The 15,358-nt window shown below is 26.7% G+C and overlaps 1 protein-coding gene across 1 annotated transcript; it reads right to left on the bottom strand.

Annotated features, from left to right (window-relative positions):
• Positions 1–3,132: 3,132 nt before the first annotated feature.
• On the bottom strand, positions 3,133–12,403 carry LOC129963498 (eukaryotic translation elongation factor 1 epsilon-1-like). Its single transcript, XM_056077921.1, has 6 exons — positions 12,224–12,403; positions 9,939–10,035; positions 8,507–8,595; positions 6,561–6,656; positions 5,182–5,241; positions 3,133–3,279 (listed from the first exon to the last, which is right to left on the bottom strand). The coding sequence occupies exons 1-6, from the start codon at positions 12,305–12,307 to the stop codon at positions 3,208–3,210; spliced, it is 498 nt and encodes a 165-aa protein (XP_055933896.1). The 5' UTR covers positions 12,308–12,403; the 3' UTR covers positions 3,133–3,207.
• Positions 12,404–15,358: the final 2,955 nt, after the last annotated feature.

Here is a 15,358-nt window from a genome sequence, read left to right as displayed (position 1 = left end):
CTTTAACCCATAATTTATAATTTTAATAACAGTGATATCATTCATCTTAAGAAGGTCATTGCTTATAACAATATAATTCATCTAGCAATAATGCTTATGCAGTGAATATTTGGTGCTAATAGTTTTGTTATCACAGCATTATTTTTATCAAACATTTTATCATTTAATAAAGCCAAAATAAGGTAAATCCAGAAGAAAATATTTATTAAAGATGTGCTATTGATCAATGTTTTTTTTAAATTAAAATATAAATAACAGTGAATTGCCATAAATAATTAACTTCTTTTGTTTCATACTATTTATATAATTTAAATAGATTTTAAATGAACTATTAAAACTAAAATTGTATTTAAAGATATTTATGAAAATATGCAAGCATTCCTTTCTTTACTAGCCAGTTTAAATCACGCACACTTTTTTTTCCTTCTTAATATTTGATGACTTTCCTAGTCCTAATTAATCTGCTTGTATTTCATTTATTCATTTTATTAGAAAGATAAATTAGCATTATAACTTAATTCTATATTTTTATCATCAAATTACAATCTTTTGGAAGAATTTCATTTAAGCTCAATGAATTATATTAATTGAAATAAAATAAGTATTTTGCTTTTAATCATAAATTTTTTCTAATACATGCTAGTTTAAAAGATAGCATTATAAAGGTATAATGTATTGAGTTTTATTATGTAAAACTTTCAAAAACTATTTTAACTAAAAATTAAATATATAAATATGTTAAAGAACTTTTAAACTGAAATTAATTATGGCTGAAATGAATGTTTGAAATTCATTAAATTGTTTTATTGAAAATTATTAAGTTAGTTATGAAAATTAAAAATAAACAGTATATTTTCTGGTGTTTATACCTTTATTTGGAGGAAAAATAAAGTACCAAATATTCATCTTGCCAATATCTATTTTTCTGTAAAAACTTCTATGAATATGTGCACATAAATGCTCAATTATTTCATTAGAACTTAAATTTAAAGAGAAGTTGATATTTTAGTTTGCTTGTACTGTTAACTTTTTATAAGAAATACTTCATTTTAATGTAATCTAGTATCCAGTGTTTTGGATAATTTTGTATGCAATTTTTGTATTTAGTACAGAAACAAGTTTGCTCACTTTTTGTCAAATTGTTATACTTGTGATTGTTATGTATATATATATTCAAGTTACATATTCCTGTGCAGAATACTGTTATATCTAAAAAAAATTGTTTAAAAAATATATAAAAATTAATTTCACCCCCACCCCCAAACATTAATAACTGTTTAATACATTATAATCAATTGAAAATCTGGAGAGGAAAAATTTTATATCAGGAAACAGAGCTTAAAAATATTAAGTAAAATTGACTTTTTTTTCTAAAGTTGATTATTATTAAAAATTATCATTTCTTTCTCTAAGACAATCTTCGAAATTTAGTGTAATTTACATTTTTTTTATATATTGCTAGGATTAAACAATTAATCAACAGTGTTTAGAAGTTTTCTCCTTATAAAGAGAGGCATATTGCTTTTCACAATTTCTTATATTTTAAGCTGCGAAAAGAATGCTATTAGAATGTTAGTGAATTTAATTATTGTAAAATTAGTGATTATGCTCATAAATTAACTATGTTATTGACAAAAAAAAATGTCAAATGTAAAGCATCCATACAGGCAGTGAGGATACTGTAGTGCCTGTGCATAAGCTACCCATTTGCTCCTAATAGCAGCATTGACTAAAAAATAAATTTTCTTTCCAAACATTTGGTATTTATATATATTTTCCAGATCAAATAAGATTGGTTTTATTCTTCTTGGCTTTTGAAATTTCAGCAAATATTTCATTTATATTAATTCCACTGGAGAATTTAGTCTCGATTAAGAATTTTTTTAAACTTATCTCATTAAGAATGTGTAATCTTCTGAAAATTATACTATCTGCATATTTCTATACACATAGAATATGTATCCTATGTTTGTTGAACATATTGCTTGATTGGTATTTCTTGAAATTAGCTTTTTAGTAATCTTGTTCTATTGATTTTTTTTAATAATTATTAATTTATATAAATGTTTCTTTTATTTATATCCATTGCAAAACATAATTGTATCATTGTGATTTTTTTTTTTCATTTAAGCTTTTATTTGGCAATAGTATGTGGACTTTTATTATTTATGTACACTATTCTTTAATAGTTCTATTAAATATTTTTTTTCCTCTGTAAAATTTTTGGTTGGTTATTATTTTAAACGAAATTGATACAAGAAATCAGCTACAAAGGAAGATACAATGTGCTTTATTTATTAATTTATTTTATAGTTGATTTAAAAATGTAGAGTTTAAATGGCTTATTGGTTTAATACTTTAAAGTCTGTGTGTTCAAATAGTTTCTTACATCATAAATTTCAATATTCAGAAGCAAGTCTCAGTATAAAATGGGGTGGGAATGTAATGTAAAAAAACCACTAGAAACAATACAACAGAAATACTAAAATAAGGATAATTTAGGAGACAAAATGCAAAGTATTTAGAAGCTTTTAGAAAAACTATTGGTTTCAAGTATTATAATGCCCTTTTAAAAGTGTTAATCTCAGTTTAATGATCACATATAAAATACTAATTATTTTGCACGAAAAATCTGTAGTGAACCAAATACAGACACCAGAAGACAAAAATTATTATTTTATAGATCTAAAACATATTTGCAGTTATGAGGTAAAGATTAATTTTTAATAAAAATGAATTCATTATGAAGGTAAAATAAAAGTTATTCTTTTAACCTCAACTTGGTATGTCCTGAGCCCATTGAAAATTTTGACTTGTTACAAGAATTAAAAAACTAATTACTGACAAGTAATAAATTTTTCTATTTCTTGTTTTGTGTCCATATAACTTAAATTATACTGATTATGAAAGTTATATATATTACTCAGTATAATTTATTCATGTTTTTCAACAACTTCAAAAATAAAAAAACATTTTGTTGTTAAGTGCTGATGGTTGCTGTTGCAGCAGCTTTCTAATAAAAATAATAGAATATTAAAATAAAAATAATTCATTATGAATTAGGAAATTCTTAATTTAAATATACAGTTTAAAACAGCTATGATATTAAAATTATAAAGAGACACAAAAACATTGAAGTATAAAAAAAATGACTTTAATAACACAATTGAGACTTAATAAATAGTTTTTACGAAAATTTTGAAAAACTTAAGAATACAACTTCGTTTTCGCAAAACAAATCTTTGGATACAACTTTTGTAAACATGCATCATTCTGAACCTGCAAATAAAAATTTTACATATTTAGTATACAAATATTCATTGAATTCGACATTATTTTTTTTTGTAACAAATTTTTTATTGGCCTTTACATTTTCTTTCCCAGATTTTAGCAGTAAAAACTAACAAAAATTGAAGTTAATTTTCTAATTGGTTTTTGAATGACACATTTTTATATATCTGTGAGCAAAATTGCACCAACATATACAGTTAAACGATACATTTTATTTCCCCTTATACAATTTCTGCTCTTTCATTTCTAAATCTAACAGATACTTGTGTAAACATAAAAAATGAATAAGTTACATCCTCAAAATTTCAAAAAAATTTATCTAATCTGAAAGATAATATATAGACATTCCAGATACTAATAACTGATGATACCATAGAAGTCTATCTTTCAGGATGGTCATCATCGTTTCACTGTTTGAATTTTCTCTAATAATTCAAGATTTAAGAAATTTTCCACACTTTTTTTCAGGAACTATCTAATATCGTCAGAATGGTTTCTTTTCTTTATTTATTGCAAAATACATTCTTAACTTCATTTGAAAAATTGTTCTACTCTTAACAAAAATCAAGGTAAAATGAAATTCAATTCTTAGGGAGGACTTGCAATTATTGAATTTCAGATAAGCTTCAATACTGTAAAACACTTTTTTTAAAAAAATAATATTAACATGCTCATCTAGACCCACTTTTAGCCAACCAATCATATCTCCGAACTGTTTGTCCGATTTGTTCATGTTGGATGCAATGCAAAAACACATGCACATTGTCAGAGTGCCTAAAAATGAAATTCCAATGGGTTCTCCCCTATCCATACCATTTACCAACACATAAATCAGAACTGGACAATAATTCTACTTATAGAAAAAAATTCATTTACAAATACAAAATGAAATCACTGCATCAAAGTAAGAAAAAATATTCAATGATATCAAAATTGCATTAACTTTTAGCGCACTAATAATAGTTAAAAAAAAAAATCTGTATACTACCTGAATGTTAAACCCATAATATACAGAAAAAAAGTAGACATTTAGTCCATATGAATTTTTTTTTGTGCACAGAAAGAAAAACCTTTTAGAGGCATAAAATTAAGAAAAGATAGCTGGAATAAATTTTTGTGACATTTGGTTTTGTATACATGTCAAAATATCTAAGAAAAATTCCATATGAACTGAAACTTGGTCAGCTTTAGTTTTTGACTATAGCTAAATGATTGATTTCCATTATTGCCAATGATTTTTCATTCTACATATGAAAAATACCAGTGAAATGTCACGTTCGATAAGAATTACCAATTCATAAAAATTACAGTTTTAGAATAAATTTCTCTGACCTTTCTCAATCACTTAAAATTCTCTGATGATTCCTGCTTCCAGTTTGGCTGGCCACCCTATCTTTAGCATTTGATGAAGTGAAAAAAATAATACTTTATTTTATGTGTCATTTACAATTGTTCGATATACAGGAAAAATTATTTTGCACCTCAGGAGTTTAATTGTTCTATCATTTTTAAATAATATATATGCATGATTTTCATGAAAATTTATGGATGTCGAACATGAAATCCTAATCAGATTTTCATTCAACTCAGTTTTACCATTTTTTAAAAACTTTTTATATGATTTGTTTAAAAAGTTGTAAATACAGTTAAGGAATTGAAGAATTGGCAATAGAAAAAGAGAAATTCCTTTTATTATGTGCAAATAATCTTTTTATTATGAATAAATAAGATATGAAATAGTTTAAATATCATGAACAATTAGGTCTGATCTAAAGAGACAAAAATAATATTAATAAAAATATAATCTATATTCAGTGTAGCAGAAAGAAAAAAAAAAGAGCAATTTAAAAATTTAAATTATTTATCAAAATATAATTAATTTTTACATACCAGTCTAAACCACCTGGATAGATTAGAATATAATTCTTTGTCCTGGAATGTCATCTTGGACTGTAAATGACAGAAAATAAAGTTTTATCGAAGAATCTGTTTAATATATTAGTAAAAATCATGAAGATAAAGAAGATATCTCTACTAATAATAAAAACAGATATGAGGGTGCTGGCACTCTATAAATCAGACCACTCATTCATCCAGAACTACAAAAAGTGACATATATGTATTTAGAGGGTTAATGTGCACCTTGGAGTGGTTTTAAAATTATAATTAATTGAAAATTAGGAAAATTCTTGGCATTTTTCAGCAAAAACATCTGTTAAAATGATAGTAGTAAAATAATTTTTATGCCATCTTATAATTCAAAGAATTATGTCTTCAATAATACCAATTTATATTTGAATAATTTTTTTTCTAATTTTTTTAACTTAATTTATTTGCTTAAATTGCTACATTTTTACCATGTGATTCCAACCATTTTCTTTCTTTCAAAAAAATTTAATAATTTGATTTTATTCCATTACTGGAAATTATAAAAGAAGAATTCTTTTTTATATCTTTGTGGTTTAAATAGTGATTATAAGTTAAGCTACAATATCACCAAAGTCAGAAAATATATGAATCAGACTATGATGTCACAGGACTAGTTTCTTATTAGAAAGGTTCATGTAGATAATGAACAGAGCATAAGTAAGGCTAGTAAAATGGCATAGCTTTAATATGTATGATAATTTAATGCTTAAAAATATTATGTGCAACCAATAATCCAATGATTGCCTACATGAAAAATAAAAAATATGAAATGTCATGAAAGCTAGAAGATAGATTATCCATATAGTTATATTTTAAATTTAATGTCATGAGACTTGAATCTATTAGAATGGTTCATAAGCATAGTGACAGAAATAGTGTACAATTATTAAAATAACGACCAAAATATCTGTATACTGATATCTGTCACAGTTTGATGTTTAAAAAATTTTCTTGGAGGAAGCATGAACATTAAGTTATGCATAAGAGATTTAACTGACCGTAAATACAACTAACAATCCCAATAAACCAACTAGCTGCCAGGTTTTAAATAAATAAACCATATTTTCTAAAAGAAGTTCTTAAAATTATTTAAGCCATTTTCATTATTTGTCTATCATATGAAAATCAAGTAAATAAATTTTACTGAAAACATATTAATAAGAAAATAAAGTTTTTTTTCATTCATCAGTAAATTAAACAGCAATCTTAATGAAGAAATTGTACATTAACAATAAGTATGCATTTGTTAGAATAAAAAAATATTTATTTATGAGAGATCTCTAATTTGAAATAATATGGGCAATAATACATTACTAATTTTAAATAAAATGCATGCTCACATAAATTTCCTGAAGACTAAGATACATGATAAGATCAACTACAGTAAACTTGTTTCCAACAAAATAAACTTTATCTTGTAAAAATGCATTCAACTCCTGAAAATAAAAAGAAATATGTTTAAATAAAACATAATTTTAAATAAATTTTCAAAAAATTATCTTAATGAATTTTTATAATTAAAAAATATTATTACAAGTCTTTATCATACATTAAAATAGACATAATACAATAAAAAAAAATTATGCAGGAACTATAAAACAGAGAAGATTCATTAAATTTTAATAGCCCTCTAAGCTAAAAGAAAAAAAATTTAACTGAATGCAATTACAATTTTATATAAAATGTTTGCAATAAAACATTTAGAAGCAAAACTTTCATGAAAACATAAAATAAATGAAACCAAATCAAATAATAAAATGAAAGTAAAATATTTGCAAATACTGAAGTCTGCTTGAAGTAAGTTGCAATAGACTTAATAGAAAATGTGGGAGAAAAAACTTTAGTTGAATAATATTTAATCTACAATTTGTGCCATATATCTTAATTAAACAATAAAAATGCATTTATATTTATAATGAAATAGTCATTAAATGTAATATTTTATTATCAAATGATTGAGATAATGAATTTTAGATAATAATTTACAAGCTTATTCATTATGACAAAAATAAGGTTGATTCCAAAATATATAAATTTTAATAAATACAATTTCCTCAATGACAAACCAGTGCAAAAAAATTTTTGCTTAGAACCAAAAAAAATCTTAAATCGTACAAAATTTATCTTACAGGGTTCTCCCCCTTCTTAATTTACTAAGTTGTGTGCAATAACTTTTTAGACTTTTTTCATACAAATGAAATTTTGTAGATAGATAAATTTATCTTTTGTGCATGACATTATGCATTTTGCATACTAAATACTGAAACATACCATTTAAAGTTGCTCTTAATATAGATAATTATTCTAAATGAATATTGCTTTTTTTAATGCACATACAGAATTTATATTCTATAATAATTTTTATTAATAATAAATACCTTTAAATATTTTAAAGATAATTTAGTTTTAAGCAGAATAAAACAATATGTTTGTCATTATATTATATATATATATAGCTGTGAATTTATATGTAATAAATTTAATTTATTTACATTTTTAAAATGAATTATTTTTCAAAAATTTAAAAAATCCCTTTAACTTCTAATTGCACTGGCATCTGGCTTTTTCTATGCATCTCAGGATGTAATTTCTCGGAACTATTCAGTGCTAAACTGCAGAGTATGAAAACTACAAACCTAAAACACTTGCACAGCTATACTTTGCTAAAATCCTTTTCCAAAATTATAAATGCCCCCCTTCCTTCATCCTTTTCTGTCTTCTACCTTGTTGTGATAAGTGTATCACTCAAGTTTCTGTCCATGGTTTAAAATAGAATTTTTAAAAGATGCTATAGCTGAATATTTTTGCCCAGTAGTAAAGGAAATGAAGAAAGTCATGATTTAAAGACATTTTTTTCACACTTATTTTCAGAAAGAACATTTCCTATAATTTTAATGACTTTGAATTCTAAAAATAATTATTTTCTAATACTTGTACAAATTTTAATTTAACTCCCGAGTCACATAGGATGGTTTTTATTTCCCCATGTGCTGATGCTAATATGTACCAAACCCAACCAATGCTTAAACAAATTCTTTTCTAAAGATATATATGTTCAACATTTTTTCATATGATCACTCTTTTAAACTTTCCATGTTCTTCTTTGGACTATATATTATCTTCTACTAGCTCTTAAAAAGAAATCTTAATAATGGGAAAAAAAATTCAAGCTCATAAAATTTACCATAAAAATAGCGCAATGAAAAATAAAATATAATGCTAGAGAACTCTATCCACGTTTCGCTTTAAGTCAGAAAAGTTTTACATAAATAAATATATCATTTACCTTCAATATCTCATTGCTTGGACTTTGGCTTTTTAAAAGGCAGTATTCTAACCACTGGTATACACTAGCTTGTTCTTCTTTAGTGCTGCCTAAATGAAATAATATATCTTCAAGGGAATGTTATGCACAGAATTTAATTCAAATAAATAATGAACATGTAAAAAAGAAAGGGTTTTTTTTTTAATGGCATAGCAACTAGAATGGAAAACAATATAGATTCTTGAGGATCATGCCACAAGAATTATTTATGTTTGCTAAATCAATAATGATGATTGAAGCTGAGAAAAAAATCATTGTTCAATAAACAATACTTGCTCTTTCTACACAATTGTAACAAGTCAACTGCTAATTCATTAAATTAATCTTACAGAGAATCTGCTAGTTAATAGATTTCAGGACTAAGTTTTTCTATATCTCCACATCAAAATTAATAGTAGTTACAGAAATAATTTGTGAGAACAGAGGAATAAGCTGTTTGCTGGAATGTCTCCAAAGTAGGCATGCAAGGCAGATAATAATAATAGTTAATTGAGTATTAAAAAAAAAAGAGTCTGTACCATTTAATAAACTTTAAAGTGAAAGTCTAAGCACCTAAGCACAAAATGGGTGTCATCTGTAGCAATTAATTTCTAAAGAAGTTAACTTAAACTTCACTTATTTAACCTCTGAAAAAAAATTTAATGCATTCTAGTTTATATTACTGACACAAATTTATTTATTTATATATATATATTCAATAAATATTAATTGAAAGTACAGAGCACAAAATTAAAGAATAACTGAACAATGATGTTAAGTAGACAAGGATAATCTAGAAGGTTCATAAAATTCAGTACAGAAATTTTGCAAGTGGGGAAAGAATAAGAAGTTTCATATAAATTTTATTTAGATCTTCTAGAAAAGCTAGGAATTCCAGGGTCATAAGTAATGAAAACTCTTGGCATTGGTGGATTTTAACAAAGATTTCTATAATGTCTCTTAATAAAAGTGTGCATGGACTTATTTTTGGATTTTTACGAATAAAAACACCTGCATACATGATATGGATTCCTAAAATTATTAAGTAAGGTTTAGCATTGGTTAAATATGATTTTATGTATCTCAATATTCTACAAGATAGTATTAATAAATTAAAATATAAGTATTCTTATTTATTCCTTTCTATAAGTATCCCAGTCATTTAAAAAATTGTTTAAACATTTTACAAATAATTTTATATTAAATTTTCTTTAAAAATATATAAATTGAAATACATACATAATGATTCAAATGGTTTCAAACAGCATTTGTAATTGGCATTTAAAAAAAGGATTAAAGAATAGGAGCTAATTTATTGATATACTTATACTTGTTATGATAGTATACTTATTCAAATCTTATATATAAAATAAATGCATTTATATGTATGCATTTCAGATATAAGTAATTTTACCAATAAATCCATTTCTACAAGAAGCTTGTCCAATATATAAAACAGCAGGAATAAAACAATTTATTACTTGTCCATCATCAGTTTTCAATTTGATGTCCTATATAAAAATCAGAACTATAAATAAAATACTTCAATGCAATAAATTACTTTGCAGCATTCAATTTCTTTCAAAGAAATTTTATTTTCAAAAATTAAAACATAGTAATAAACATAGCAATACATAATTATTACATAATAAATATATTACACATAGCATGCATAATATACAAAAAAATAAAATACAAACAAAAATACCAGATGAAAAAAGAAAACAAAGAAGATGTTTGTGAAAATTCTATTTAATTACAAGTAAGTATTAAAAAATGTATCATTAATTATTCAATAATGTAAAATAGCTATTTTAACAACCTTTAATATGCATGCTCGCCTTTTACTGATCTACATTTATAATTTTAAATAAAATTTTATTAATAATTATTATTAAAATTTGAATTTTTTTAATGGACTTTTCCAACTGATAACATAAGCTAAATATTAATCTATATAACTAGAAAAAAATATTAATATTGTTTAAAGTTTTCTTTCAAAATAGAGTAACAAATGTGTATATACAATTCAAGAGCAATTAAAAAAATATAAAATTATCAAACCATGATTCAAAATGTGATTACCTATTTAATTAAATAATCAATTATTACAAGTCTTTTTTTTTAAATTCATAGTAGTTTTACATTATTTTCTTGTTAACAATCTAAAACAGTATACAACAAATATATCAATCTTTTTTAAAATTTAATATTTTTTAAATAACTGAATAGAGCAATGATAAGTATTTCACTTTTATTACAGTTACCTTTCGTAGGTAACTATATACTCAAATTTCTTTCATATCTTTGAAAACAGAATATATAACAATAAAATGTAATAATCATTTAAAATATACATTTATTATCCTGATATCTATATCATTTACAATATTGTCATACAACCTCTTCCTACTCAATCTATCAATTAACTGTTCTAAAAAGATTGAGAATATTTTGAATCACCTGATAGAAAAATCACCATTTGATAAGCACAACTGTATGCAAAGAAAAAATGCAATTGATATCACTTTTCAAAAAGAAATAATATATTTAGAAGTTTAGAATGCCTGACACACTTTTAAACTTCTACAATATAACTTTTTTTCTTTTTTTTAAAGATTGAATTGAATAGACATGAATAAGCATAAAAATAAAATGATATATTAAATAGCAATGTACTAAAGATTTGTAATTGAATATACTTTCAGTTTACCCACTCACAGAAAAGACCTATGTATATTTATTAAATCATAAGATGATATTTCATAAATTACAATGATTATATTTAACAGTAATATTTGAAATCACTTCAATTAAAGTCAATCAATTAAAAATTCTAATATGCTACAGATATTATATTAATTATTATTTAGAACAGTGTAGGGCTTATTAGTATCTTATAGTAAAAAAAAAAGTATTTTAATTTATATCTAAAATATATTGATCTACTGTGAAGAAACAATCTAAGAAGACCCATCACTAATAGTATAATATTTAAGAATTTTTTCAAAAAAAAAAAAAATTGTTGATTATTTATGTGTTGGAATTCTAACAGACCTGTTTTAATTTGAATTTATCTGTTGCATTTACATATTATTTTTAAGTTATAGAAAGCTAGGAAAAGCGATTACTTAGTATTATCTGATTATCAACTGATGAAGATGATATCTAAAATGTCAATCAATTCTTCAAAAACTTTGCCTCATTTCAAAATATCTGAATTTTTACAAATTTCAATAAAACAATTTCTAAATCACCAAAGAAATTTCGATCCAAAATTGCACTTTTCTGACTATAAGCAGAAAATCAAAAACAAAATGATGAAAGACTGCTGGATAATATTTATCTTTCTGGAAGTCAAGCCTAACATTCGAAATTGCCAATAATTCCTTCTATCATGTAATACAAACAATATAAACAAAATAATTGCAGAACAAATAGCAATACAAATATTTAAGCTTAGACTGATAAAAGAGAATATGAATTAAATATTTAATATAAAAATAATTGGATTAATAATTAAGATATAGTATTTCCATTATGAATACAGTTTTTGCTATTAATAAAAAAAGGTTAAAAAATGTTTTTAAAATTTTTTTGACTGCTAAGAATACATTGTAAGAATGGCACAAAATTAGAACAGACAATTTTCATTCCTTTCAACTAACATATTTTTCTGCAATATGTCAAACAAACTACCTCTGGTTTAGACCTCGTCGTAAAAAACGAATTATTTATTTTTAATATGCGGCCAGCATCCATTAATATTTTTGTTGGATCCATGTTCTTGAAATTATACAAGAACACGTTTTAATTTTATTTAAAGCGAAATGCGCGTCTGCAAAAACTAAAACTGAACAAAATTCACCCTGATGTGCCGACAGGTTACGGTTGGCTAGGCATGTAAGACCATTTATTTATTTTCACAAGTATTTTTTTAAGTATAATATAAAAATTCATATAGACCAAAATCATCACATCATAATTTTCTTATATTGTTCAAAATTTTTTAACAACCAATTATCAAATTCTTGATTTCAAAATAAGATTACATAGATGGCATAGGGGTTAAGATAAAAATATGGGGGTAGGGGTATTGGAAGTCTTTTCGGAGCATTTTCAAAATACACTCATGTCCATAAATTAAGGATAATGCAAGTTCAGGAAAAGAAAGAGTCAGAAGCAAAACCAATGTGATTCATTTGTAAAGCCTATTTATTACAAAAGTTACAGGGCAAAAAAGATGCTATATGTTTGATATCATTAATAAAATTTGCGATTTTTGCTCCCTAGAGCAAATTACAAAAAAAAAAAAAAGCTAGTCACAAAAATCAATGTTACTTGGTTGGTATGATGGTTAATACATAGTATGTCTCCCAGACTATACAATACAGTCCGTACAACCCTAGGCATGCTGAGTATCAAATTATCGATCTAATCTTGGGGAATATTACACCACTTATCAAGCAATGCTCTCCGAAGTTCCGGTAGACATGTACGAGGTGGTTGATAGGCTGCAACTCATCGGCCAAATATGTCCCACACATGCTTACTGGATTCAAGTACGATGAGAATGCTGGCCAGTCCATACGTGTGATATTCTCCGATCGAAGGCATTCGTTTACGATGTTTGCACGGTGAGGACGGGCGTTGTCATCCATAAACACGAATTCTTCGTCCATGGCGCCCCGAAACAAACATACATGTTGTTCCAGAATGATATCCCGATAGATGTGGCCTGTCATGATTCCAATTTAAACATGTAGGTCAGTTCCGGAACCCAGAATAATTCCTCCCCAAACGAGTAATCCTGCACCACTGTAACGGTGTCGTTCGATGATGTTTTCTTGGTGGTAACGGGTACCTGACGCTCTCCATATGGAAGTCCGATGAGAATCAGACTGCAATTTGTAGCGATTGGTTATAAGCAAGACCAAACTCGCAATGTTTGGGTTTGTACCCGAGTAACAAGACAAAAGTAATTACTCATGTCTCGTAGCTATTATCTGGCTTATATAGCATCACCACAAATCTAAACTTGGACTCGTCGGAAAAAATGACACCAGCCCACTGTTGTGGTGTCCACAATGCATGCTTTATTCCAGGCTAACTGCAGGCGACAGTGAGTTGCAAAGTGGAACACATCTGACAGACCTACGAGCATATAAACCAATCTGCCCTAAGCGTCTGCACACGGTCTGCCTTGAAATTGTCGTACCAGTGACTGAAGAGAGCTGACGACACAGGTCTAATGCTGTGCTCCGTCTGTTTCTTTTGGCAGTTACTGCCAATTACCGGGCCTCATTCGGCGTTGTAACTCGGGGGCGACCTGTACTGTAACGTCTACTCCCATTACCATCATCTTGGAATCGTTGCCAAAGCCTGGAGATGAAACTCTGGGCGATTTCAAGTTCCTCGGATGCTTCTAACTGAGTACACCCACATTCCAGACGCCGATAATTCAACTACGTAAAAAAATTATCCAAATGCGTCCTTTGTGTCATAACTATGCGGTAATTGCACTGAAAGGCTTATAAAGCGCTTGGGAACAATTTTACTTCTTGAAGAGAGAATGATGTACATCGCCACTTAACAGCCATATCGTTCGTCTCACCTCCGACTCACTGGAGGGAGAGTACTGTGGTGAAAAGTTTATAAGCCAGATAACAGCTACGAAACACGGGCAATTACTTTTTCTTGTGATCTTGTTATTCGGCTGCGAACCACAATGTCCCAGGTTCTATCCTCGCTCATAACAACCCGCTACATAAGTAAGACAGACAAAATGCATATTCATATTTCTTCCTTACTTTACGAAGTACAAAACATGACGCATTGCCTCAGTACAAGTGTGAAACAGAGGTGGAAGCCACTTATGCTGGCGGATTGTCTCTTCCCTTCCTATACTTTATTTTAACCAAATGGTCAAAGATTACAGAGGAGGATAGAAAGAGATCAGAAAGTGCTGCATCATGCAAGTAAATGATAAAGTCGCTTGAAAAACGCCGCCATAGTGACAGGGGAGCAAAGGATAAAAGGTTAATGGGTTTATATCATATTTTTTGAAATGAAATATCGCGAAAAGATGGAAAAAAGAATGTCATGTTTAGGGCGTTTATACAGGATGGTTATAATTAAAGTTCCACTTTGAAATGGACATAAAAGGAAAACTACTGGACCAAATGTTATCAAACTTGGTAATAGTTTAAAAGAAGGCCATGGAAATTTCTTTTCTGTCAAAAAAAAAAAAAAAAAAAAAAGTTAAAAAAAACTCAACAACAGGCGTGAAATGGCGCTGTATGCAATACTGTTAAGAAAAATAGGACATGAAAACATCGGTTTAAAATGTGTTTAATCGTTTCTGAAGTGTTAAAAAGTATGTTCAGTGTGTGTTATTTCAAAAGCATTATTTATGGTAATAATCTGAACAATTTGCTGGAACTGAAAGAAGCGATGCACGGACATGTGCGCAACTTTCATCCTGATATGCTAAGAGCTACTATTGAGAATGCAATAATGCGATTTAACGTGCTTTCAGAAAGTAGAGGACGCCACATTGAACATGCTTTGTAACACGTTTCAGAAACGATTAAACATATTTTAAACCGATGTTTTCATGTTCTATTTTGATTAACAATATTGCATACAGCGCCATTTCACCCCTGGCGTTGAGTTTTTAAACTTTTTTTTCTTTCTTTTTGGCGGTAAAGAAATTCCCGTGACTTTCTTAAACTATTACCAAGTTTGATAACATTTGGTCCAGTAGTTTTCCTTTTATGACCATTTCAAAGTGGAACTTTAATTATAACCACCCTGTATATTTACTATACCACC

The sequence above is a fragment of the Argiope bruennichi genome, chromosome 3 (assembly GCF_947563725.1).
Source record: "Argiope bruennichi chromosome 3, qqArgBrue1.1, whole genome shotgun sequence".
Lineage (NCBI taxonomy): Eukaryota > Metazoa > Arthropoda > Arachnida > Araneae > Araneidae > Argiope > Argiope bruennichi.
The sequence above is the reverse complement of the archived record's forward strand: the minus strand, read 5'-3'. Positions and strand labels throughout refer to the sequence as shown.